The sequence below is a fragment of the Pelodiscus sinensis genome, chromosome 22 (genome assembly GCF_052426305.1).
Source record: "Pelodiscus sinensis isolate ZL-2025 chromosome 22, ASM5242630v1, whole genome shotgun sequence".
Lineage (NCBI taxonomy): Eukaryota > Metazoa > Chordata > Testudines > Trionychidae > Pelodiscus > Pelodiscus sinensis.
In genome coordinates, this window is record NC_143073.1 from 2233315 (window position 1) to 2259232 (window position 25918).

Genomic DNA, 25918 nt, shown 5'->3' on the forward strand with positions numbered 1-25918 from the left:
GGGGGGGGGCGGGAGGGAGGGGCTCGGCAGGCCGGGGGGGGGCAGGGCTGGGGGGCGGGAGGGAGGGGCACGGCAGGCCGGGGGGGGCAGGGCTGGGGGGCGGGAGGGAGGGGCATGGCAGGCCGGGGGGGCGGGGCTGTGGGGTGGGAGCGAGGGGCTCGGCAGGGCTGGGGGGCAGGAGGGAGGGGCTCGGCAGGGCTGGGGGGCAGGAGGGAGGGGCTCGGCAGGCGTGGGGGGGGGGGAGGGGCGGGGCGGGGCGTGTTTCCCTCTGCTTGCCCGGCAGAGCCGTTTTGGGGGGGGGCCGGACCTGTGCAGAGAAATCCCCCGGGAGCCAAGGGGGGGGCACTTGGTCGTGCGGGGCCTGGCGCAGCCGCTGGGGGCTGGGGGGGGTGTTACTGCCCCCCCGCTGGACCCCTTTGCGTGACGCTGGGGCCGGTTCTCCCCGTGGCGGGGGGGGGATGAGCTGGAGGATGATCCCCCCCACCCAGAAGGCGGGGGGCGGAGCGCAGGAGGGGCGGGGCTGGAGCCGAGGGGCAGTGGGCAGCCCCCCCCCCCCCCCCCCCGGGCCCGCGGCCCCTCGCCCTTTGTGTGGGGAGAATGGAGCTAACAGCTTGTGAAAGTGACACCGGGAGGGGGGCGTCTCCCGGGGCAACCGCGGGCACTCGGCGAGCGGCGGGGGGGGGATGGGGGGGGGCCAACTTTGAATGGGACCCGCCCCCGGCTCCCCCTTGGGGCCCCGGCTCCGGGCCCTGCTTTCTGGGGTCCCCCCCCCCCCCGGCTTGGGAGCCTCGCTACAGGGTTGGTTTTGCCCGGAGCTCGTCTCAAATCCCCCCCCCCGGCCAGACCCCAGGAGTCCTGGCTCCCCCTCCCCCTCCCCTCTCCAGTCTTCCCCCTCCCCCCCGGCAAAACCAGCCTGGAACCTGATCGGCCCGGCCCATCCGCGTCCCCCCCCCCGGACCCCCCCAGACCCCCAGCACCTCTCCTGAGCCGGGCAGACTTCAGCACCTGGGACAGCGGCCTTGACGGGGCTCCCCCGCCAGCGCCCCTCACCAGCGCCCCAGGGCGGCAGCCAGGCCCCGCAAAGGGGACCGACCCATCCTTCTGCCCCGCCCCCATCCGCACCCCAATCCCAGATCGGCGGGGCCCGGCACACGGAGGGCGAGCACCGTCGGCCCCGTGGTTGTCTTCACCCAAACAGCCAGCGGGGCACCGCCTCGGGGAAGCTCCGGGCGGGCTGGGCTTTGCCGTCCCCTGGCAGTGAGTTCCGCAGGGTAACGCCGCGGCGCGCCGAGACTGTAGCGCGTGGCCCAGCCCCGGCAGCGCAGGGGAGATCTGGGGGGGTCCTGCTCCCCCCGCCCCTCCTGGCCGATCTGCAGCCTGGAGGGGGGGCTGCGCTGGGAAGTCCCCCCCCCTTAACTCCGCGGGGTGTTTGCCCCCCTCCAGGCCTGGCTCCGGCCCGGCTTCCGGGGGAGGCTGACCCTGGGGGGCGGCTCCGAGCTCGGGGGGGCAGGATCTTCCCTCCCCCCCCCCCCGAGTCCCCCAGACCCTGGAACCGCGCGGAGCCGGACGGGGGGCGGGGCGGGGCGACCCCTGCCCGTCACCTGGCGCCGCGCTGCCATTGGGCGGCCGCTGCCCCCCTCACCCCCCCTTGTGCCGGTCCCCCCGGCCGGCCCGCGGGCGGCTCACTGGGCGCTGGGCAGCCCCGCGGCCGGCGGGCAAGTTCCGCGGCGCCAGCACCGGAGCGGAGCGGCCCGGAGCGGGGCGGCGGCGCGAGCCGAGAAAAGTTTTCCGGGGGCTCCCCATGGCCCGGCCCCCCCGCGGCCCCGGGCTCTGAGCCCCCCGGCCGGAGCATGGCCCGCTGGCGGCTCTGCCTGGCCGGGCTGCTGCTGCTCCAGGCCTGCGGTGAGTGGGGCGGGGGGGGGGCACAGAGCCCAGCCGCGCCTGTCCCCTCCCCACCTGCGCGTGAGCTGGGGGGACGCGGGGGAGCACGTGCAGCCCCCGGGCCCCTCTGCCCCCGACCCCCGAGATGCTGGCCGGGGGGGGCACGGGGACCCGGAGCAGCGCTGGGCTCTGTCCCTGGCTCGGGGAGGGCCGTGTGGGCTAGTGGTTCGGGGGGCGGACTCCAGGGGTCTGTCCCTGGCTCAGGGAGGGCCATGTGGGCTAGTGGTTAGGGGGGCGGACTCCGGGGGTCTGTCCCTGGCTCAGGGAGGGCCGTGTGGGCTAGTGGTTAGGGGGGCGGGGGGCGGAGGGCTCCGGGGGGGGGGGTCTGTCCCTGGCTCGGGGAGGGCCGTGTGGGCTAGTGGTTGGGGGGGCTGGGGGGGCGGACTCCGGGGGGGGGGTCTGTCCCTGGCTCGGGGAGGGCCGTGTGGGCTAGTGGTTGGGGGGGCGGACTCCGGGGGGGGGGGTCTGTCCCTGGCTCGGGGAGGGCCGTGTGGGCTAGTGGTTAGGGGGGGCGGACTCCGGGGGGGGGTCTGTCCCTGGCTCGGGGAGGGCCGTGTGGGCTAGTGGTTAGGGGGGGCGGACTCCGGGGGGGGGGTCTGTCCCTGGCTCGGGGAGGGCCGTGTGGGCTAGTGGTTAGGGGGGCGGACTCCGGGGGGGGGGGTCTGTCCCTGGCTCGGGGAGGGCCGTGTGGGCTAGTGGTTAGGGGGGCGGACTCCGGGGGGGGGGGTCTGTCCCTGGCTCGGGGAGGGCCGTGTGGGCTAGTGGTTGGAGTGGGACTGGGCAGGCTGGTGAGGGGGGCCCACGTTGTGCTGGCCCCCCAGCGTCTCAGGGTGCCTCTGTGATGGGGCCTGTGACCCAGCGCTGGGGCTCTGAGCTGGCTGGGCCCCCGTTGGATGGGGAGTTGCTGCAGCCCCAAGTCCCAGCTGCTGATCCCGCTTTCCCTGCCTCTCCCAACCCTCCGCCTGCCCATGGGCCGGCCTGGGCCTGCTGTGTGGCTGGGCCTGGCCCTGGCCAGGGTCAGTCTGTCGGGGCTGGGGGCTCGGGCCGTGATCCCCCCGGCCTGGGGCAGCGCAGGGTGTCAGGGCAGGGCCAGGGCCGTGATGGATGGAGGGCGGGCCAGCGAGTCAGGGGACAAGTCATGGGAACCTCACCCCCAGCCGGTCACGTGGCTGCCCAGGCAGGCAGATGGGCCGCAGGGCCCCCGCCGGGCAAGGTGGGGGCTATTGTGCTTGCTAGGAACACAATGGAGCTGCCTCCGCACCCTCTGACCCGCCCATTGTTCCCCACCCTGCGCCCTCCACGGCCCTGCCCCCAGCCCCGTTGCTAAGGCCGGGCTGAAAGAGCATCAATCACCATGTCAGGCTGGCAAATCCCCCCCCGCCCCCGCCCGCTGCTCCATTGTCACCAAGTTAACTTTGGTCTGGCTTCCCCCGCCCCGCGCGGGACCAGGGGCCTGCGGCTCCCCCATCCCCCGGCCTGCGGCGCCTTAGCCGCCCGGGGCTGCCCCGCAGGGTGGCGCCTGGTCCTGGGGCAGAGCTGGGCGCTGGGGCAGTGACGGGCTGGGGACGCGGCGCGCTGGTGACTGGCCCACAAGCTCGGGGACGGGGCTCTGGTTTTCCAGCCACACGGTGCGCCGGGGAGGGGGGCCCTGACACCGGGCTCCAGAGATGCTGAGCTGGGCAGGCCCAGCGGGGCAGTGACCCTCCCCCCAGCTGGTGCCAGGCTGGGAAGTGCCCACCCCCTTACAGGGACGACTGCCCATCTTGCGGCAGCTGCACCAGCCTGCGTGGCTGCACAGAGAAACTGGGGTGTTACAGACGCACCCGCGCGTGCATCGCACCAGCAGGGCTGTTACACGCCCCAGGCTCAGCACAGATGGAGGGTGCACAGGGGGCCAGTGGCACACGGATTTGCACGAGCTATGTTTGTGCGGGGGGGGGCTCCCGGCCCCTGTGCGTGGCCCTTGGGATGGTGTGTCTGCCCTGCCATTGGGTGCCGTTGAGGCACAGGGCGGCCGCAGAGGGCAGGCTGCAGACACCACATGCTTGGCCTGCTGGGGCATGTTTCCCTAGGTGCCCTAAGGAGCCAGTTGGGTCCCTCTCGGGGGGAGGGGGGGGGACAGGGGATCCTGGGCTCCAGCCACAGCAAGTTGGTCCCACTTGGCGACCCTGGAACTGGTGCTGTTTCATAGAATCATAGGACTGGAAGGGACCTCGAGAGGTCATCGAGTCCAGCCCCCCGCCCTCAAGGCAGGACCAAGCTCCGTCTACACCATCCCTGACAGATGTCTATCTAACCTGTTCTTAAATATCTCCAGAGAGGGAGATTCCACCACCTCCCTTGGCAATTTATTCCAATATTTGACCACCCTGACAGTTAGGAATTTTTTCCTAATGTCCAATCTAAACCTCCCCTGCTGCACTTTAAGCCCATTACTCCTTGTCCTGTCCTCAGAAACCAAGAGGAACAAATTTTCTCCTTCCTCCTTGTGACACCCTTTTAGATATTTGAAAACTGCTATCATGTCCCCCCTTAATCTTCTTTTTTCCAAACTAAACAAGCCCAGTTCATGAAGCCTGGCTTCATAGGTCATGTTCTCTAAACCTTTAATCATTCTTGTCGCTCTTCTCTGTACCCTTTCCAATTTCTCCACATCTTTCTTGAAATGTGGCGCCCAGAACTGGACACAGTACTCCAGCTGAGGCCTAACTAGTGCAGAGTAGAGCGGCAGAATGACTTCACGAGTTTTGCTTACAACACACCTGTTGATACAACCTAGAATCATATTTGCTTTTTTGCAACAGCATCACACTGTTGACTCATATTCAACTTGTGGTCCACTATGACCCCTAGATCCCTTTCTGCCATGCTCCTTCCTAGACAGTCGCTTCCCATCTTGTATGTATGGAACTGATTGTTCCTTCCTAAGTGGAGCACTTTGCATTTCTCTTTATTAAACCTCATCCTGTTTACCTCTGACCATTTCTCTAACTTGCTAAGGTCATTTTGAATTATGTCCCTATCCTCCAAAGAAGTTGCAACCCCACCCAGTTTGGTATCATCTGCAAACTTCCCGTCCCCCTCTCCCGGCGGGATGCCCTCTCAGCGGGGGCGTGGCAGCCTGGGGCCACTTGGCAGCCGGGCCCTGCAGGGGAGATGGTGGGGCAGGAGCTGTGCTGCCACCCTGCACAGTGCAGTAAGCAGCTGCCACGTTGTGCCCCAGAGGTGGCCGAGTCCAGCAGGGCAGCGTGGGGCCGTGAGACCCAGCTCAGCACTTGGGCTAGGCCCGGGGGGCAGCAGACAGCTGGGAGTGGGCAGGCCAGCGGAGGGAGGACGAGGGGGGGTGCAAGGGATGGATGGAAGCCGCCCTGGCGGTCCTGCTCCCCCGGGATGGCGCCGGATGGCGCGAGGGCCCGATCTTGCCCTGCTGCAGATGAGGGCGGGCCCTGGCCGCAGGATCTGGCCCACGGGACTTGGCGGCTCCAGGACTAACGGCTGCTCCCCGCAGGGCTGGGTCGCCCGGCAGAGCTGGCCTTCCTGCAGGAGCCGGCGGACGTGATCGCGGTGCGGGACAGGCCGCTGGTGCTGCACTGCCGGGTGGAGGGGGAGCCGCCGATCAGCGTCACCTGGCACAAGGACGGGGCCGCGCTGGCCGACGACAGCGGCGTGGCCGTGCTGGCCAACGGCTCGCTGCTCATCAAGCGCCTCCAGCGCCCCTCCAGCGCCGGCGACTACAGCTGCGCCGCCCAGAACCGCGACGGGCGGCTGCTCAGCCGCAGGGCCCGGGTGCGGCTCGCCAGTGAGTCGGGGGTGGGCACGCGCCAGCCCACGGCCCCAGGCTGGCCCAGCTGCCACAGACGCGCCCCCAAGGGCTGGGCTGGGAGGGGCGGGTGTGTCTGGGCTCGGACCCCGCTCAGTGGGCCGGGGGGGGGGTGTGCTGATTCAAGGCCATGCTCCCAAGTCAGACTCAGCACCCTGGTCCCCCCCCTCCCCGCTTAGCACTTTGGGGGTGTCTCAGCCCCCACCTGGGAGTATGGGGGGGAGAGTGGGGGATGGACCCTCCTTTGCACCCCCCTGGTTTTGCCTTCTGCAGCCACCCCCAGGCTCAGACGTGGGGCAACCCCCCCACCCCCGCATGTGCAAGGGGGGGGCCCTGGGATGGCACTGCTCCCAGGGTGAGCGCAGCCGAGGCTGCCAAGCTGGAGGGTGTTGCCAGAGGGGCGGGCGGGGGAGCTGCCCTGGGAGGGAGAGCGCCTCTCCACGGGGATGCATGTGCAGCTGGGGGCCCCGCTGGGGGGGTTCTGCCCTGACAGCTGCCTCCCCCCACAGCCCTGTCCAAGTTCCACATGCACCCGGAGTCCATGGCGGTGGAGGAAGGGGGGGTCGCCCGATTCCAGTGCCTCATCCAGGGCGTACCCGAGGCCACCATCGCCTGGGAGTGTAACCGCACGGCCCTGCCGCCCGACGACCAGCGGTGAGCCCAGAGCTGGGGGGGCTGCCCGCCAAGCCAGCCCCGGGGGGGGTGAGAGCCGGGGGGGAGCCGCCTGACCAGACCAGCCCCGGGGGGGGGGAGAGAGCCAGGGGGGACCCGCCCGCCAAGCCAGCCCCGGGGGGGGGGGGGAGAGAGCCAGGGGGGACCCGCCTGACCAGACCAGCCCCGGGGGGGGGGAGAGAGCCAGGGGGGACCCGCCCGCCAAGCCAGCCCCGGGGGGGGGGGAGAGAGCCAGGGGGGACCCGCCTGACCAGACCAGCCCCGGGGGGGGGGGAGAGCCGGGGGGGAGGGGGGACCCGCCCGCCCGGGGGGGAGACCAGCCCCGTGGGGCGGGGGGAGAGAGCCAGGGGGACCCGCCTGACCAGACCAGCCCCGGGGGGGGGGAGGGGGGGGGGAGAGAGCCAGGGGGGACCCGCCCGCCAGACCAGCCCCGGGGGGGGGGGAGAGAGCCAGGGGGACCCACCCGCCAGGCCAGCCCCGGGGGGGGGAGAGAGCCAGGGGGGGACCCACCCGCCAGGCCAGCCCCGGGGGGGGGAGAGCCAGGGGGGACCAGCCCGCCAAGCCAGCCCCGGGGGGGGGGGGAGAGCCAGGGGGGACCAGCCCGCCAAGCCAGCCCCGGTGGGGGGGAGAGAGCCAGGGGGGACCCGCCCGCCCAGGCCATGGGACTGGCCCTGCCCAGGGAGCTGTGGGGACCCTGAGGCCAGCCCGTGGGCAGAGCAGCGGGACAGGCCCTGCCCCTGGGCTAGAAGGGGGGGCTCTGTGTTCCCCCCACAACGGACCAGGGCTCAGCCCCTCCCACCAGGCTGCCCACGTCCCAGCCCCGGCCCGGCCCCCTGACCGCGCTGCCCCCCCAGGTTCACCCTCCTGCCGGCGGGGATCCTGCAGCTCACCGGGGTGCGGCGCGCTGACGTGGGCGCCTACCGCTGCGTGGCCAGCAACATCGCCAGCACCCGCTGCAGCCAGGAGGCCCAGCTGGACATCAGCGGTGAGCAGGCCAGACTGGGCGGCCCTAGAGCAGGGGGCTGGGCGCCAGGAGGCCTGGGTGCTCTCTCTGGCTGTAGGAGGGGAGTAGGGGCTAGTGGTTAGAGCGGGGGGGGGCGGGCGCCAGGAGGCCTGGGTGCTCTCCCTGGCTGTAGGAGGGGAGTAGGGGCTAGTGGTTAGAGCGGGGGGGGGGGGCCGGGCGCCAGGAGGCCTGGGTGCTCTCCCTGGCTGTAGGAGGGGAGTAGGGGCTAGTGGTTAGAGCGGGGGGGCCGGGCGCCAGGAGGCCTGGGTGCTCTCCCTGGCTGTAGGAGGGGAGTAGGGGCTAGTGGTTAGAGCGGGGGCGGGGGGGGGGGCCGGGCGCCAGGAGGCCTGGGTGCTCTCCCTGGCTGTAGGAGTGGAGTAGGGGCTAGTGGTTAGAACGGGGGGGCCGGGCGCCAGGAGGCCTGGGTGCTCTCCCTGGCTGTAGGAGTGGAGTAGGGGCTAGTGGTTAGGGCGGGGGGGGGGGCTGGGCGCCAGGAGGCCTGGGTGCTCTCCCTGGCTGTAGGAGTGGAGTAGGGGCTAGTGGTTAGAGCGGGGGGGGGGCTGGGCGCCAGGAGGCCTGGGTGCTCTCCCTGGCTGTAGGAGGGGAGTAGGGGCTAGTGGTTAGAGCGGGGGGGGGCTGGGCACCAGGAGGCCTGGGTGCTCTCCCTGGCTGTAGGAGGGGAGTAGGGGCTAGTGGTTAGAGCGGGGGGGGGGGGCTGGGCGCCAGGAGGCCTGGGTGCTCTCCCTGGCTGTAGGAGTGGAGTAGGGGCTAGTGGTTAGAGCGGGGGGGGGGGGCCGGGCGCCAGGAGGCCTGGGTGCTCTCCCTGGCTTTTGGAGGGGAGTAGGGGCTAGTGGTTAGAGCAGGGGGCTGGGGGTTAGAGTGGGCAAGGGCTGGCAGGGCCGTTTGGGCTCTATTCCCTCCCTCCCTAGTTTCGGCCCCCAGACGCTACAAGGAGCCGGTGATCCTGTCGGGCCCCCAGAACCTGACCCTGACGGTGCACCAGACGGCCGTCCTGGAGTGCATCGCCACCGGCCACCCGCGGCCCATCGTCTCCTGGAGCCGGCTCGGTGAGGGGGGGCCGCTGGCTCCTGGCCGGGGGGGCTGGAAAGACCCCAGGAGAGCACAGGGTGACCCAGGCTGGGGGTGCATATCGGGGAGTGGTGGGGGAGGGGAAGGACGGGCCCTGGATGGGGGGGTGCACAGACTAGCAGGGTGGGGGAGGGGAGCAGCACCCCCCACTCACCCATTGCCCCCCCCAGATGGACGCTCCATCGGCGTGGAGGGGGTCCAGGTGCTCGGCACCGGCAACCTCATGATCTCGGACGTCTCCGTGGAACACGCCGGGGTCTACGTGTGCGCGGCCAACCGGCCCGGCACCCGCGTGCGCCGCACGGCCCAGGGCAGCCTCATGGTGCAGGGTGAGTCTGGCGGGGGAGGGGCTGACGCCCACGGGCCTGGCCAGACAGACCGACCCCGAGCAGCCGGGCCGTGCAGGACAATCCGCCCTTGGCTTTGTATGAGCGGGGGCAAAGGTCACGGGTGCGAGCCCCCCCGGGGGCCCCTTCCAACCCCCCCAGGGGGCAAAGGTCACGGGTGCGAGCCCCCCCGGGGGCACCTTCCAACCCCCTCAGGGGGCAAAGGTCACGGGTGCGAGCCCCCCGGGGGCCCCTTCCAACCCCCTCAGGGGGCAAAGGTCACGGGTGCGAGCCCCCCCGGGGGGCCCCTTCCAACCCCCCCAGGGGGCAAAGGTCACGGGTGCGAGCCCCCCCGGGGGCACCTTCCAACCCCCCCAGGGGGCAGAGGGGTGGGAACCTGCCCAAAGTCCCCCCCCACAAGGGGCTGGCGTGGGAATAAATCAGCGTCAGCACCTGGCCCATGAGCGCAGAGCAGGTGAGGCAGGGAGCCCAGGGCTCTGAGGGGGGCAGGGTCCGGGGCAGGCAGCTCACAGCAGGGTGGGGCTGGGGTCCAGCCCCCCCCACAGAAGGGGGCATCAAGCCAGCGCATCCCCCATGGCAGGGCCCCTGCCCCCCCCGGCACTGGCCGGCTGCGGGGCTGAAGCCCCCCTCCCCCGCCCCCAAGACCCCCCTGCGGCGCCGCCGGCTGCAGCCTTTGATGGGGCTAATGAGCTGTGGCCCCGTCACGGGGCCTTTTCGCCGCGCCAGCTGGGCCCTGCCCCTGGCCTCGGCAGCTGGGGGGGCTGCCGCTGGGGGGTCACCCAGGCAGTGAGGGGCCCTGGGCCAGTGCCTGAGACTGGGGATTCTCCCCCAAGCCCGCCCCACTCCTGGGGGTGCAGCAGCTGGCTGGGGCTGGGTGTTCGCCAGGCTCCCAGAGCGCCCCCCCCCGACCGCCCAGCTGGGGTCTCTCCAGGCTCTGCACGGCCCATGGGGGCACAGGCACGAGGCCAGGGCAGGACGGCAGCCCCCCCCCCCATCATAGGGGTTGGGTGGGAGCGGCAGGGGCAGGGGCCAGGGGTGGCATTGCCCCCCCCGCTGGTCCTCACCCATCTCCGCCCGGCAGCCCCCCCCGAGTTTGTGCAGTGGCCCCAGTCGGTGGCCAAGCCACTGGGCAGCAGCGCCAGCTTCTCCTGCGTGGCCCAGGGCGCGCCCGAGCCCCACCTCGCCTGGCTGAGAAACGGCAAGACCCTGCGGCCGGGCGAGAACGTCCGAACCTCCCACAGCAACACGTGAGCGGGGAGACGGCCCCAGATCAGCCCCAGTGTGGGGCCCAGCCGGGGGGCGGCGCTGGGCGGGGGGGCAGGGGAGGGGGCCCAGCCGGGGGGGGGGGGCGCTGGGCGGGGGGCAGGGGTTGGGGCGGGGGGGCGCAGGGCCGGGGGGGCGCTGGGCGGAGGGGCAGGGGATGGGGCCCAGCCGGGGGGGGGCGGGGGGGGGCGCTGGGCGGAGGGGCAGGGGATGGGACCCAGCCGGGGGGGCGCTGGGCGGAGGGCAGGGGAGGGGGGGGGGCGCTGGGCGGAGGGGCAGGGGACGGGGCCCAGCCGGGGGGGGCGCTGGGCGGAGGGCAGGGGGGGACGGGGCCCAGCCGGGGGGGGCGCTGGGCGGAGGGCAGGGGATGGAGCCCAGCCGGGGGGGGGGGCGCTGGGTGGAGGGGCAGGGGATGGGGCCCAGCCGGGGGGGGCGCTGGGCGGAGGGGCAGGGGACGGGACCTTTCCTTTCTAGGGGGCACTGACTCTGCTCTGGCCCCAGGGCAGGGAACCGGCCGGCAGGGGGGCAGGGAATGTGACATGGGGCGCAGGGCTGGCTGGGTGCTGCGGGCAGGGCTGATCCCCCCCCGGCCCCCCCAGCACCCTGCTGATCCAGCGGCTGACGGCGGCAGATGAAGGCATCTACCAGTGCATTGCTGAGAACAGCGCCGGTACCAACCAGGCCAGCGCCCGCCTGTCTGTCGGCCTGGCCCCCGCGCTGCCCAGCGCCCCCGGGGGTGTCCGGGCCACCGCGCTCTCCACCACCTCCCTCCAGGTGTCCTGGCAGCAGCCCCCCCCCGAGGTGACTGACGGGATCATCGGTTACGTGCTGCACATCCGCAGGGCGGGAGGTGAGTGTCCCTGAACCCCCCCCACCCCATGCTCCTGCCTCCTGCCCCTGCGAGCCCCCCCAGTTCTGTTCCCCCAGCCCCACTGAGCCCCCCCGGTTCTGTTCCCCAAGCCCTAGCGGGACCCCCCAAGTTCTGTGCCCCAGAGAGACTCCCCTGGGTCCGTTCCCTCAGCCCCTGTGACGTCGTGGGGGGCTGCTCACCCATGTGGCCCTGGGCCCGCTCTCCTGGCCAGTCCCTGGTTTCTGCGTTGGGCTGTGGGTGACCCCTACTGGCTGGTGTCTGTAAGCGCTGCCCAGCGGGGGGGGCCCTGGGGGCAGCAGGCATGTTGGCCATGGCCAGTGGCATCTCACCTGGCCAGGGGGAGCTGGAACAAAGGAAGGGGGGGGCTGCCTGGGGGGAGGGAGGGGGCAGCCTTGGCTGGGCACACATGAAGAGAACAGACTGTCAAGTTCTGGAGGTTCGGGGGCCTGTGGACCCGCCCTGAGGGGTCTGAGGCTGCCCACATGGAACCGGGCCGGGCTGTATCTCTGAGAAGCACTAACCCCCCCCATTCGCCTGGCTGGCGGAGACGGGGGTGCAGGGCGGGGGTCCCCGAGGCACTGGCACAGGGGTGTCGGGGGGGCTGCACTGCACCCTGTGGATGGAGCATCGGCTGGTGAGTCTGCACCCCGGGGCTCGGTGGGGAGATGCCTGCGCCCGACTCCTGAAGACAGACGTGGTGGGGCTGTGCAGAGAGTGGGGCCTGCCCCGGGAAGAACCACCAAGGCCCAGCTGATTGCCCAGCTGGAAGAGAAAGACCCCTCCATGGGCCTGGAGCCTGTCCCGGCGGGGAGCAGCCAGACACGGCCAGGGCGCCTCAGGCCCTCAGAGCGGATGCGGGGCTGGAGTCCGCCAGACAGACGTGGTGCCCACCAGGCCACGCTGTGCCGGCAGCGGAGTGGGCCATGGCGGAGCGGAGACGCCGAGGGGCCCTGGCTGCGGCGCGTGGGGAGGGGCCCGGGGCCTGGGACGGCCGGACACTTGGAGACGCTCGTGTTGGCCCAGTGTAAAGACGCGGGGGACACGGACGGGTTTCTTAGCACCAGATCCCCAGCGGACGGCTCAGCAGCTCCCCCCGTGCTGGATCAGGAGGCCGCAGGGGGCTCAACGAACGGGTCACGGGGGCCCTGCTGCACAGGGGCCGACCCCGGAAACGTGCAGGAAGAAGTTCCGGGGGGTGCAGAAGGCGCCAAGGGAGACCCGTGTGGATCTGGCCTCCCGCCTGGCGCGATCCTGCCCCACGCGGGTGTGCGGGGGGGGGGGGGGGGGGCCCAGGCCGCAGAGGTCCTGGTTAAGCTGCTGATGCTGGAGCAGTTCTATGGAGGGTGCACACCCAGCCTCAGGCTGTGGCTCCAGGACCGGAGCCAGGGGACCCCAGGAGGCCGGGAGGCTGGCGGATGAGTTCACGGCGAGCCGGGCCGGGTGTGAACGGGAGTCCCGGAGAGAGAGGGAATCGCGCAGGGACCCGCTGCTGGCTGAGCAACGGGCCGAGGCAGGAGACAGGGACCAGCCATCCGCCACCAGAGACAGCCAGGGCCCGGCCCGAGGGGACCCGTGGGACCTGCCCTGCCATCGCTGCGGGCAAGGGGGCCCCAGGCACCAGGACAGGCCCCACAACTCCAGACTCCCCGGGAGATCTGACACGCCGGGAGGTGGATTGCTCCTGTACCGGTGGGGCAGGCGGGGCCCTGGAGCGAGAGCTGGATGGCAGGGAGGTGACAGCTACTGGCCACGGGCGGAGGTGACGCTGGCCTGGCTGACGTAATGGCCCCACAGTGCGTGGTACCCAGCACCCAGCTGTCCCTGAGGGGCATAGCCGGGACCCCATTCAAGGTACCCGTAGCCCGGGGGCATCGGAAATGGGGGGCTGAGGGCCCCCAAGGAAGTGGGGGTCACCTCCAGCCCACACAGCAACCAGCGAATGCCCAACCAGCCTGGGCCCAGGGCCACAAGAGTGTACCCCCCCACGTCACAGCCCCCCAGCTCCATTCCCCCGGCCCCTGAGAGCCCCCCCCAGCTCCATTCCCCCGGCCCCTGAGAGCCCCCCCCCAGCTCCATTCCCCCGGCCCCTGCCAGCCCCCCCCCCCACAGCTCCATTCCCCCGGCCCCTGAGAGCCCCCCCCAGCTCCAGCCCCTCCCCCCCCCCCCCCCCACAGCTCCACCCCCCGGCCCCTGCCAGCCCCCCCCCCCACAGCTCCATTCCCCTGGCCCCCCCCCTGCCAGCCCCCCCCCCCCAGCTCCATTACCCCGGCCCCTGAGAGCCCCCCCCAGCCCCCCCAGCTCCATTCCCCCGGCCCCTGAGAGCCCCCCCCCACACAGCTCCATTCCCCCGGCCCCTGAGAGCCCCCCCCCCCACCCCCTCCCCAGCTCCATTCCCCCGGCCCCTGAGAGCCCCCCCCCCCACAGCTCCATTCCCCCGGCCCCTGAGAGCCCCCCCCCCCCCCCACAGCTCCATTCCCCGGCCCCTGAGAGCCCCCCCACACAGCTCCATTCCCCCGGCCCCTGAGAGCCCCCCCCCACAGCTCCATTCCCCCGGCCCCTGAGAGCCCCCCCCCACAGCTCCAGTCCCCCGGCCCCTGAGAGCCCCCCCCCACAGCTCCAGTCCCCCGGCCCCTGCGAGCCCCCCAGTTCTGTTCCCTCTGTGCCTGATGCTCAGTGAGCCCCCAGCCCCGCCTGGGCAGCTGCTCATCAGCCTCCGGGCCGGCCTGTTTCAGAGGCCGAGAGCCACGAGCTGCAGGAGGCCGTGAGCAAAACCACCTTCCAGCACGTCCTCACCGGCCTGGAGCCCGCCACCACCTACTGCATCCGCCTCCGGGCCTACTCGCCACTGGGGGCCAGCAAGGACTCGGAGCCCGTCCTGGCCGCCACCACGGGCCGCCGTAAGAGCCCTCAGCCTGGGATCCAAGCTGCCCTGGGTGCTGGGCTGCAGGGAGGGGCGGGGCCCAGCAGGGGGTGCTGTGGTGCGGGGGTAGGGCCCAGCAGGGGGCGCTGTGGTGCGGGGGTAGGGCCCAGCAGGGGGCGCTGTGCTGTAGGTGGGGCCCCAGCAGGGGGGGCGCTGTGCTGCCGGGGGTGGGTGTATGTGTGTGGGCTCAGCAGGGGGCGCTGTTCTGCCGGAGGTGGGGGCCCAGTAGGGGGTGCCGTGGGGGTGGGGCCCAGCAGGGGGGGCTCTGTGCTGTAGGTGGTGGCCCAGCAGGGGGCGCTGTGCTGTAGGTGGTGGCCCAGCAGGGGGCGCTGTGCTGCAGCGGGCAGAGTGGTCACAGCTCCCTCCCTGCCCCGTGGGGCTGGGTGGGGGGGCGGCTGGGTGCTGAGCCCCATGGTCTGTTCAGTCCCCGCAGCCCCCGGCTTCTCCACCGAGGTGCTGAACGCCAGCGCCGTGCGGGTCTCCTGGGCGCCGCCCCCCCTGCCCGGCCCCCTCCAGGGCTTCAAGCTCTTCCACCGCAAACTGCCCAGCCCCCACTTCGAGGGGCCGCAGCTCCTGGCCGCCACGGCCACCTCCTACGTCTACGGCAACCTGGGTGAGCCCCCCCGGCCTGGTCCCCCAGCCCCCCCGGCAGAACTCTACCCCCCCCCCCCTGAGCTCCCCCCGGCAGGACTCTATCCCCCCCGCGGCCTGAGCTCCCCCCCCCCCCCCGGCAGAACTCTACCCCCCCCCCGGCCTGAGCTCCCCCAGCCCCCCCCAGCAGGACTGAGCCCCCCTCCGTGCTGTGCTGTGCCTGCTGCCCCAGTCTCCCCCTCTCCCCCTGCAGCACTGAGGTCTTCCCAGCCCCCCTCTCTGCCCCCCCCCCACTGTGGCCCCTGGCCCCACCCGTGTGCCCTGCCTACCTGGCTTGGCCCCGTCCCCGTTGACGCCCTGCGGCTCCTTCCCCCAGAGCCCTCGGCCACCTACGAACTCAAGCTCCAGGCCGTCGGCGGCGGTGGGGACGGGCGAAGCTCCGTGCAGGTCGTGCAGCTGGAGGGGGGCAGCCAGATGCTGGGTGAGGGGCCCGGCTGGGCCAAAGAGGGACCAACAGCTCCGAGCCGGGAGTCCTGGGCCTCCCCCCTGGCCTGCCCAGGGATCACCCCCCCATGACACGCAGGCAACTGGGGGGCCCAGATGGGGTCAGGGCTGGGGGCAGCATCTGCCTGTGGGGGGGCCGGCCTGGGGGCAGGCTGTGCCTGTGCGGGGCAGTGCAGAGCAGCTGTGGGGGGGGGGGGGCTGGGGGCAGCCTGTGCCCGTGGGGGGCGAGGTGACAGGGGGCCTGTGCCCGTGGGGGGCAGGGCAGAGCATCTGTCCGTGAGGGGCAGGGCTGGGCAGGGGCCTGTGCCCGTGGGGGGCGAGATGACAGGGCCTGTGCCCGTGGGGAGCGAGGTGACGGGGCCTGTGCCCGTGGGGGGCGAGATGACAGGGCCTGTGCCCATGGGGAGCGAGGTGACGGGGCCTGTGCCCGTGGGGGGCGGGGCAGAGCGTCTGTCCATGGGGGGCAGGGCTGAGCAGGGGCCTGTGTCCATGGGGAGACCCAGCCCATGGGGTGGGAAGGGGCCAGTGGCTGCGGGGGGGGCGGTTTGGACACGGGCTGTTTTCCCTGCCCCCGCAGACCCAGACCCCCTGTGCCGCTGTGGGCCGGGGGCGGACAGCTCGCTGGCTGGCGTGGTGGTGGGCGCCCACATCGGCACGGCCTGCATCCTCTTCTGCCTCCTCGGCCTCACGCTCGGCTGCCGGAGGTGAGGGCCCTGCAGGGGGTGGGGGCCCGAGGGGCCTTGCAGGGGGTGGGGGGCCGAGGGGCCCTGCAGGGGGTGGGGGCCCGAGGGGCCTTGCAGGGGGTGGGGGGCCGAGGGGCCCTGCAGGGGGTGGGGGGTCCGGGGGCCCGCTCCGTCCGTCCCTTCCTGGCACCCCGGTCCCTTCACACGGCCCCACCCCGCGCGTGCTCCACGGCCCCCCGAGCTCCGCCCGTCCCGCACAAGCTACATGCCCGGGGGGTGGGGTGGGGTGGGGCTGGCGCCCCCTGGGCCTCCCTGCAAGCCCCTACCCATGTTCCCCCCCAGCCAGCCCCGGTGACTGTCGGGAGGGGGAAGGCGCCTGCCTTTGGCGGGTCCCTACGAACCCAGCACGTCTCCCCCGTTGCAGCCGGCGCTGCAGGAAGGGCGCGCAGGACAGCTGGACCCTGCCCCGGGCCGGGGCCCCCGCCAGCCTCGGCCCCCAGCTGGGGAAGGCCGAGCCCGTGGAGATGATCGACCTGGTCGCCCAGGTGAGGATGCGGGACCCAGCTGGGCGGGGAGGAAGAGCCGAGCCACCAGCCCCCGGCCCAGGAGCAGCACCGGGGCCACGTGGGGCAGTAACTGGAGGGGGGGGGGCTGTTTTCCCCCACCCCCTGAGCAGCCAGGGCAGGGGGCCGGGATGGGGGAGGGGCAGTACCCTTGGCGCAGCCTGACCCCATCCCCCCTTCTTCCCGCAGAGCCAGCCGTGCCCGGAGGTGCCCCTCGGCGAAGCCCCCAGCGAGTGCTCCCCTCCCCCACAGTCCCTGGGGTAGCTGGGGGGGGCACCCGGACGTGGCTCAGGGTCCCCACGGCCTCCAAAGAACCTACCTCATCCTGCCCCCCCCAACCAAAGCTACCTCAGCCACGTCCGGCCTGCGGCGCCCCCCCCCCGGGGCGAGCCCCAGTACCAAATAGCCCCCTGGGGCAAAGTGAGGGGGGGCGAGTGGGGCCGTAGTGCAGGCAGGGGGCTGCAGCCTTATCGAGAGGCTCAGGCCCCCCCACCTCTCAGCCCTGCCCCCCACCGTCCGAGAGGGGGCAGGGAAACACCAGACCCCTCCAGCGTCCCTGCTGCCAAGGCAGAGCCAGTTTGTCAAAAGACTTGAGCCCCGGCTCCTCCAGGTGGTGCAGCAAAGCCAGAGAGCTCTGCCCTGGGGACTGTCCACAGAGGGACCCCCGACGGAGGGGCCCTGCACCCAGAGGGACCCCCGACTGAGGGGCCCTGCACCCAGAGGGACCCCCGACTGAGGGGCCCTGCACCCAGAGGGACCCCCAACAGAGGGGGGCCCTGCACCCAGAGGGACCCCCGACAGAGGGGCCCTGCACCCAAAGGCCCCCCGACAGAGGGGCCCTGCACCCAGAGGGACCCCCGACAGAGGGGCCCTGCACCCAAAGCCCCCCCGACAGAGGGGCCCTGCACCCAGAGGGACCCCCGAGGGGGGGCCCTGCACCCAGAGGGACCCCCGAGGGGGGGCCCTGCACCCAGAGGGACCCCCAACAGAGGGGCCCTGCACCCAAAGGCCCCCCGACAGAGGGGGCCTGCACCCAAAGGCCCCCCGACAGAGGGGCCCTGCACCCAAAGGCCCCCCGACAGAGGGGGCCTGCACCCAAAGGCCCCCCCATTCAAAGCTCCCTTTGCTGCTTCGCCATTTTTATGTCTCTATCCAAATATTTTTTTAAAAGCCAAAATTCTGCCAAAGACACGGAGCTCTAAGGAGCTGTTGTCCTGCCATGGGGCCTGGCCCCAGCCCCCCTCCCCAGGCTGGCTGCACCCTACTCGCTCTGGGGGGGCACCAGGCCCAAGGCAACAAGTTTGTGTCCCCCCCCCCGGCTTGCTTGGGCCTGTGTCCCCTCCCAGGCGGCTCCTCCACATGGGCCACCCCACTGCCCGGCCCACAGGAACACCCAGGCTGGGCTGCAGTAACCAGGGGGCACCAGCAGGGGGCACACAGCCACCCACTCCCCCACAGGGCACCAGCCTGCCCCTCCCCTCCTCCAGAGGCAGGAGCCCAGCTCCTCAGTAAAGCAATAAGGTCTGCACCCCCCCCCCAAGCTCCAGGTGGAGGGGCAGAGCCCAGTCCCACTTCCTGCCCTTTAAACAAGTCGCCCCTCCCCCCGCCAGGGACCATCGCCACCTGGAAGCACCATGTGTGTGTGCACGTGTGAGTGTGAGAACATGCGTGTGCAAGCCATGCTACCAAATGCCAGGTGCACGTGAGTGAAAGCATGAGTGTGTGCACGTGCAAACCATGCTACCAAAATGCCATGAGTGTGCGCGTGTGCAAGCCCCGCAACCAAATGCCCTGTGTGAGTGTGCACGAGAGCGTGTGCACGTGTGTGCGTGCGAGCCATGCTGCCAAATACCCTGCGTGAGCGAGCGGTGGCAGGGCTGCCCGCGTGGCCCCGAACCAGAAGCCCCTTTGAGTAGACGAGGGAGGGTAGCGGGGGGGGGGGGGGCCCTGTGGCCAATCCGTAGCTGAGGAAGGCACATTTTGCTTTGTTTGACAGTGGCTCCATCGCTGGGCTGCCCCTCCCCCCCGCCTGCCCCCACCCGACAGACCCAGCATTACCAAAGTGACTGCCCAGGCCTGGCCCGGCCTTGCCCAAAGACGCCCCCCGGCCCCCGCCCAGCCCCGCACCAGGGTCCAGGCAGCCCCGGCCCCCCACTGCGCTGAGCGTTAATTGGTGCAGTTTGCAAGTACCAAACTCTCCACCCCACCGTGCAGCGGCCCAGTGCACTGTCCTAGGCAGACCCCCTGCAGGCCTGGCCCCCATGCCCCGCTGGGCTCTGCCCCTGCCGGGCTTCGGGGGGGGGGGGGGGAGGAGATGCCCACCCCCTGCTGCTACAATTTAAGTCACCCCTGCCCAGCCAAAGACTCGCCTGGACCTGGTGCCATGCAGTGGGGCCTGCCCCCAGCCCCCAGCCCGCTGAGCCCAGCCCTACGCTCACGGCTGCCCCGTCCCATTTTCAAGTGCTCCCCCCCCCCCCCCCCCGGTCCCATGGAGCTGCTGCCCTTACGCATCTAGATGTGAAAGCTAGAACCAATGAGCAGGTCTGTGTAACGCGCCGCCCGCGCCAGGCCCACCCCGCCGGAAGCTGGAACGGGCCAGGCTCGCCCCACCTGGGGCACCCAGCCCGGGAGCCACCGGACCAGGGACTCCAGCGCTCAGCCCTGGGCAGAGCACGATCCGCGTGGGACGGGCCCAGGCCAGAGCCGGGACGGGGGCCTCGTGGGGCCCAGGAGGAAGACCCGGCCCTGCCTCCATGGGCTGCAGCTGGAAAGGTGCAGCCGCTGGACGCGCAGCCGGAGCGTGAGATCCAGGCAGCCGCCGGCGCTGGGAGAACATTAAACCTGACGTGGAAACCGCCCCCGGCTGCGAGCGTGTCCTTGGGCGGGAGCCGGGCTGGGCCTGGGCGGGGGGAGAACAGAGCAAAGCCCCGGGCAATGGCCCATGGACCAGACGCCCTTAGACCCTGGGCTGTTGCTTGCAGCCCTGATGCCAGGCCAGAGGGGCCCCACGGCCAGAACCCGCCAGCACTAAGCAAGCTGGAGCCCAGCAGCTCAGGGCCCAGTGCCCCCAGCAGCTGAGCAATCGCAGGGACGGGAGCCGGTCCGACTCCACACCCCGGGCAGGGCCCATCCAGCTGAGGCTGCAGTTTTCAAGTAGGGCTCCACAGAGCTAGCTCGCCCCTGCCCTCTCAAGCAACCCCAAGTGCCCGGGGGTGGGGGGCGGAGACCTTCCCTGGCCAACCCTTCCCCTCAGCGCTGGCAGCGCGTTTCCTGGCGCCAGTGCAGTGGCCCAGAGTCCAGACAAGCAGCCAACCCCTCCCCCGGTCCCAAACACCGGAGCTTGGCGCTTGAACCCAGGCTGGGAGAGTCACTCGCAGCCCTGCGGGGCTGGCAGCTGGGGGGGGGGCAGGGCTGTAGCCTTACACACCCCCCGGGGCCGGGATGGGGCCATGGCAGGTGCCAGCTGGAGGCTGCGCCCTGGCACTGCAGCACACAGGAAGGAGCAAGGCTGGCAGAGGGGGCAGGATCCGCAGAGCCGGTTTAACCCCACACCACGGTTGGGCCAAGCTTGCTGTCAGGTGAGGGTCACATACAGGGCCAGGCTGACCAGCCCCGGCCTTCTCACCCCCCACCCCGAGTCCAGGGGGCAGCCCAGCGAGGGGGTTGATTGACCCTCGCTGCCCCCCCAGCAGCAAGGGGAGGGGAAGCCCCGGTGTGTGGATCTCCACAATGAGGCAACGTGGGAGCTAACAGCCCTTGGCATGAGCAGTTGGATTTGCTGCAGCCTACAGCAGCTTTTCCCTCTCGCCTGTGGGGCACAGTCAGCCTGTGGAACTCACTGCAGCATGATGCCATTGAGCGGAGCTGCTGAAAAGGGCATCGCCCAGGGAACACCAGTCAGAACAGTGGAACTGCCAGCGTTCCCGCTTGAGGACGGGCCACTCGGATTGCAGGGGCCAGGCAGCCGGGAGCCGGCCCAGCGGTAGGACTGCTGGCGATGCCGAGATTGGGAAAGGAGGCTCCATCCCAAATAGGTTTTCACTCTTCATCCCTCCATTTCTGGCAGCCCCCCCCCCAATATTTAGTTCCTGAAGGTCTCAGCGGTTGCTCGTTAAAACCGATCACGGTTTCAGGGGACACAGCGGATTCGGCGTTTCTGAAAAATCCCGGTGGGAATCCTGCAGCCTGTCCCAGCAGGGCCCATGGGCTGCAGGCACCGTGCGGCAGCTTCCGGCCCCACCGGAACCCCACCCCAAAGGCAACGCACCAGCCTCATGAAAAGTTATAAATCATTCCTTTCTTTATTAAACATAGCTTGCAAGTGATAAATATTACAAAGTTTTTTTTAATCCTTTCTCCAAAAATTAGCTTATTATTTTTAATCAGTCACTGCATAATTGCTTGGCAGTATTTAAACAGCTTTTTTTTTTAAACCAGATTTCAAACACAATGCAAAAAAACTTAAAATTGTGCAAAAGGCCTGGTTTCCTGCCCCCCTCCCGGATAGCTAGGCTGCAGGGGTGAGGCTGGGGCCCCCTCGCTTTGCCATGCAGGCTGGCCCCCCAGACCTCTCCCTCCCCAGCTGTGACGGGGCCACTCGGGAGCTGCGGGGGGCCTGGCGCCAGGCTCTGTGCATGAACTCGGAGCAGGAGGCTTTGCTGGGAGGCTGTACCCTGCAACACCTGCCCGGGGTTGGGGGCCCTCGAGCCGGTGACTGCAGCCACAGCCCAAGCTGGCAGGCGTGGGGACGCCTACGTCAAGGGGTCCAGACTATCAAGGCCCCTGGGGGGCAGCGGCCGCCCACGCAGGGGAAGGGACGCGAGGCCGGGGCAGAGCTGTGGAAGGGCGTGGCGGCAGCCGCGCTGCAACACTGACCAAGAGCCTCTTGCTCCCACCCTGAGCGGCGCTGCCGCCGTTTCCGCCAGGCAGGCTGCGGGAGATGGTGGGAACGCGGCGCCCAGCTCCCAGGGGCGTCCTGGGGCCGGTCTGGACTCGCTTTCCGTGGGTGGGCGAGCAGGCGACTGCCCGCCACGGACAGGTCTGCACAATGCACTGGCCAGGCCCCTGCCCTCAGCTGCAGGCCGTTTCCGGGCCAGCATGTCCCCCTCGGCCACCGAGCGCTTAGCGCGTGGGGAGATGGAAGTGACACCAGCGCGGCCTCCTCCGCCCCCAGAACCGAGTGGGCCCAGCTTCCTGCCCTGTCCCCAGGGGCCTGCAGCCATCCAGGCCCCTCCGGGCACCGCGACAGCAGGGCCAGCGGTGGCTGCAGGCCCCAGAAGCCCATCCTGGGAGGGGCTCGGCCCACGGTGTTTGATCCCCCGGCCCCGGTGGGAGCCGGCCGACACCACGTGCTGGCAGGCAGGGTGAGGGGGACTGGGGAGCAGGGAGCCCCTTTGTTAGAGCAGCCCGGCCTGGGGGGGTAAAAACAGGGGGATTTTGCAGAGGGCAAAGGGGGTGAGCAGGGCCTGCCAGCTGTGCCAAGGGGAAGGCACCCGCTGGGCTGAGCAGGGGGGTCTGCAGGCGGGGCTGTTTGAGCCCCGCAAGGCGCGTGCAGGTTCTGCAGGCTCAGACTTGGACCTCCCCAGGGATGGGGGGGGCGGGACGAGGAGCCGGGCTCCAAATCCCTTCGGCACTCCGCTCTCGCACAACCACCGGGCGTCTGCACCGGCCCGACACGGACACCTCCCGTCGGAGCTGTGGGCTGCGCCAGGCCGGGGCCACAGGAATTGCGGGGCGGCCGTTGGGAGGGGCCCCGGCCCAGGACCTGGAGACCCGGTGCCTCCAGCTCTTTGGATTGTCCTAGCCGCGGGGAGCGGACGCGGCGCCGTGTGGAGCCCCGCGGCTGGCGCTCAGCGGAACAGGAAGGAAGCCGCACACCGCAGGTTGTTCGAGATGTATATTGTATAGATGCCAATGCAATAATAAAAACAGTGCAAATACAATGACAGTTCATAATACTTGTCCCCACCCCGGCCCCACTCCCAAGATCCGGATGCTCCCGGCGGGAACGCCCCCTCCCCCCGTCCCGAGCTGAAGCCCTGATGCTGGGGAAGGAACAGTCCCGTCTCCGCTGCACTAGGGGTGCTGGTCACTGGTAGGGTCCTTCTTTGTGTGTGGGAAAGGCACAGATTTGGGAGGTGGCGAGTGCCACCAGTGCATTTCTGCAGGCCAGCCGCCCCGCCCGGACGTGAACGCCAGCCCCGGGTCTCTGCCCTCTGCAGCCGGCCGACTTGGCTTCCCTACCCCGCCCGGCGGAAACCAGCCCTTCTGCACGTTTCAGGTCATACACAAGAGGTCACACTACAAAAGGACGTAACAACTTTCACAATATCCATGGCGAGGCGGGTTTTTTTTTGTTTTGTTGTTTTCTACACAATGTACAATTGTTTTTAATGTGTCAAATAGCTTATATACACGAATGAGTCCTTGTTATAACATTTCGGCAGCAATATCATAAGCTAATTAAGATCTTGTCGGGGCGGGCGAGTGGAGGCGGGGAGGGGCAGAGAAGAAAGGGGAAGAATGGGTTATGCCTTGGGAGGAACAAAATAAAACCCCACTAAGCGTTCACAAGCGGCTCTACATCTAGCTGTAAAAGAAAAGCTAACCGAAGCGGGGAAAATCCCTATTTCCGTATCTAAAAAAAGAGACAATTTCCTACCGTACATCACAGCCAGAGAGGGGGCACTGGACGAGGGACGGGGGTCGCGCGCGGTGGTCAAGACAAAAAAAGGAAGCCTGTGCGGATCACAAAGCGAGCGCCGGAATTCCCCTCAGACAGAGATCAGTAGGTGGGGCGGGGCGGGGCGGGGGCGGCCAGGCCTGCGAGGAACCACTGCACGCTGGAGCGCTGGACTCTCCCCCTTCGCCCTCGGCAGTGCAAGGGGGGAGCCGGGGGGCCCAGGGAGGTGGAAGCAGCTGCCCAGGAGTCCCGCCACCTGCAGAGCTGTGCGCCCTGGCTCTGTGCTTTCTAACCGGGTGCTCTCCGCGACAGCGGTGTCCGCGGCCCCGCGGAACAAAGCCCAGAGCGGCGGCCAGCCCCCAGGAAGAACCGGGGCTGGGCGCAGGGAGACCCCGCTACGGGCTCCCTCTCCCTTCACGCCATCGATGTGCAATTCCAGGACAAGAGGCGGGGCGGGGAAGGGGCCTTGCGAGATGCAGCAGCTCAGCAGCGTGGGGCCACGGAGGGCCTGGGTGAGGAGTGGAAGCCAGCCCGGCTGAGCAGCACGCCGGGTGTCCCGCGCTGCCTGGGGCTTGAGAAGGGCTCAGCACAGCACCCAAGAGGGAGGAGCAACCCAAGGCCACAGCCAGCACCAGATGGGCCGGCCGGGTCCGACCACGCCGCACCTCACCCAGTGCCACTGCACGCCCCAGCCCGCACGCTGGGAGGCCCCGGCTCCACCCTACAGCTGGGGAGACAAAGGTGAAGGACTTGCGCACGCCACAGAACTGGGACTTCCTGGCTCTCGGGGCCCTGCTGCCTGCCACGGAGCAGGTTGCCTTCCCTGCCGTGGCTCAGACAGGGCACCCACAAGGCATGGGCTGCAGGACGGAAATGCATCTCCAAGCCAGCCACTGCAATATCGCCCGGGGGGCGGGGACCCAGCCCCTTCCCAAGACATGTCACTTAGCACCATTCTGGTTAACTTGCTCTGACGATTCGCTCGCGCCCCAGGCCCGGCGGGCGGGACTCGGTAAGTATTGCACATTTCACGTTTTCATCTCAGCCAATCTGCCTGGGCTACCTCGTACCTCTCGGGGAGACCCACGGGGAGAGACTGGCACTTGAGTGGGAGGGGGCGTGGGACAGAGCCAACTCAACAAGGCCAAGAGGCAAAGGGGGGGTTGAAGAGCGCGCTGATAATTTTATCAACGGAGACAAATGGAGCAAGGTGCTTCCGCCCAGCCCAGCAGGTCGAGGAGCGGATCTGGCTGGTTCGTCACCAGGTCCCGGGGCTGCGGCAGAGCCGGGGCGCCAGCCAAGCCCCAGGGAACCACAAAACAAAAGCAAAAGGGACAAGCCACCGCGCGCGCCACCAGCTGCCCAAAACCATCGGCAGGGCCCTGGCCACGACGCACCCACGCCCCTCGGGTATTAGTAAGTGCTGGCTGAGTGGAGGGGTGGGGTGCCCCGAAGCCACCCGGCACGGCCCCCACATTGAGATGACGGAGGGAGGGGCGACTGCGCCGGGCAGGGAAGGCCGAGTCCTCACATCGGTACGGGCCCCCCTCTGCAGAGGCAGGGCCGGCGTGCTGGGCCTCTTTGGCGGAAATCCTGCTGCCGTGCAAAGGAGAGGCTGCAGCCCCTTCCTCGGCCGCCTGGCAGCTCAGGGCTCGCAGCCACAGTTCCCAGACGTCCGTGGCGACGCGGCACGGGCCTTGCTGGAAAAGGCGCCTCTGCCGCTGGGCACGGCTCCCGCCAACGCCAGGCGGGCGGCGACGTAACACTCCATTGCACAATCGACACGGCAGCCGGGAAGGCCTTCCCCTCGGCACCAGAAGTCTAGCGGATTCTCTGCCTTGTAACAGTCTGGCCAAGGGGGGCATCCAAGCAACAGCAAGCGGGAAGGCTCCATGTCGCTGCCCCGGACGCGGCGCTGCCGGGAGAGTTCGGCTCTGGCCAGGGCCTCTCAGCCGCAGGGAAGTGCAAACAGAGCGATCCGCAGGCTCTCAGCTTGCTCCTGCTTCGGGTTCACTAGCTCAGTCCGCACCGAGCTCCCGCCACGGCGTCAGCTGGACCGCGGGCCGGGCACAGAGCTGCTCGAGAGCAGGGGTGTTAGACAGGCACGAGGCCGCTGTCCCTTTTGAACGTCCACCTCCGACCAGGAGCATGGGAATCGCTGGGAGAAGGAAACGGGCCCTGGGCGAGGAGCCCCATCCCCTTCCACTGCCCCCACGACAGGGCAGCCAGGCCACGCCCACAAACCCCTCCACCCCGCACGCCAGACTGAGGCCTCCCTGGCAGCCCCTTCGCGCCGGGGCCAGCATCCTGCGCCATTCAGCTATGCACACGGGCCAAGTCCAGCCCAGCCCCCGCCGGGCGTGGCCGCAGCCCCTCTGCTCCTTACCTCTTCTGGGGAGCAATTCCTACCGCCCTCCTAAGTGCATAGACCAGCTGTCCGGCCGCCTCACCCCATTCCCCTCGGGTCCGCGCTGAGCACCTTGCCCAGCGGGCGCGCGGAGGCTCTAACAAATCTCTGGAAAGGAAGAAGTTGAACCGGCCATTCAGCAGAGGGGAAATAAAACACAACACAAGTAAAAAGTGGATGCTTTGTCATTACAAAAGAGGCGCGGAAAACGAGCATTAACACATGGCGAGTGAGATTCCAAGCAGGCCACGGCCCTGCCCGCGGGCAAGGGCGCCTTCGCGGGGAGCGAAGCGTCGGGGGAGGGGCAGGCGGCTGGAGTTTGGAAATGGGTTTGTCTTTTCCCCGTGGATGGTAGGCACCAGTACAGGCACTGCATGCGACAGGAGGGGAGGGGCACTAGGCGTTATTTCTGTCCGCTGATGGACTGCGATATAGACCGAGGTGGGATCATATCTAACAGGTACTCCCGCTGGCGGTCTGCCAGGCTCGACGCTTTGTGGCCTCCGATCCCAGCATTCAGGTATGCAATGTTCACACCTGGAGGGGGAGAAAGCAAGGAGGG

The 25918-nt window shown here is 69.9% G+C and overlaps 2 protein-coding genes across 7 annotated transcripts in view; one reads left to right on the forward strand and one right to left on the reverse strand.

Annotated features, from left to right (window-relative positions):
- The first annotated feature begins 1676 nt into the window (after positions 1-1676).
- LOC142819517 (immunoglobulin superfamily DCC subclass member 3-like) lies at positions 1677-20528 on the forward strand. Of its 4 annotated transcripts, XM_075907283.2 has the most exons (14): positions 1680-1902; positions 5450-5740; positions 6271-6415; positions 7288-7418; positions 8366-8503; positions 8696-8854; positions 9954-10119; positions 10735-10985; positions 13739-13903; positions 14351-14539; positions 14894-14998; positions 15599-15725; positions 16129-16249; positions 16457-16661. In XM_075907283.2, the coding sequence occupies exons 1-14, from the start codon at positions 1851-1853 to the stop codon at positions 16529-16531; spliced, it is 2115 nt and encodes a 704-aa protein (XP_075763398.2). In that variant the 5' UTR covers positions 1680-1850; the 3' UTR covers positions 16532-16661. The 4 variants fall into 4 exon arrangements, with proteins under 4 accessions (XP_089628729.1, XP_089628730.1, XP_089628731.1 ...); XM_089772603.1 differs by lacking the exon at positions 16129-16249 and having other exon boundaries at positions 1677-1902; positions 16457-20527; XM_089772604.1 differs by lacking the exons at positions 14894-14998; positions 16129-16249 and having other exon boundaries at positions 1677-1902; positions 16457-20528.
- A 16-nt stretch (positions 20529-20544) lies between these two features.
- Positions 20545-25918, reverse strand: part of GATAD2B (GATA zinc finger domain containing 2B) — an 83381-nt gene continuing 78007 nt past the window's right edge. For all 3 annotated transcript variants that reach the window (XM_075907281.2, XM_075907280.2, XM_075907279.2), the window contains one exon: positions 20545-25893. In XM_075907281.2, coding sequence (XP_075763396.1) covers positions 25760-25893 — 134 coding nt within the window. In that variant the 3' untranslated portion in view covers positions 20545-25759. The remainder of the gene's footprint in view (positions 25894-25918) is intronic.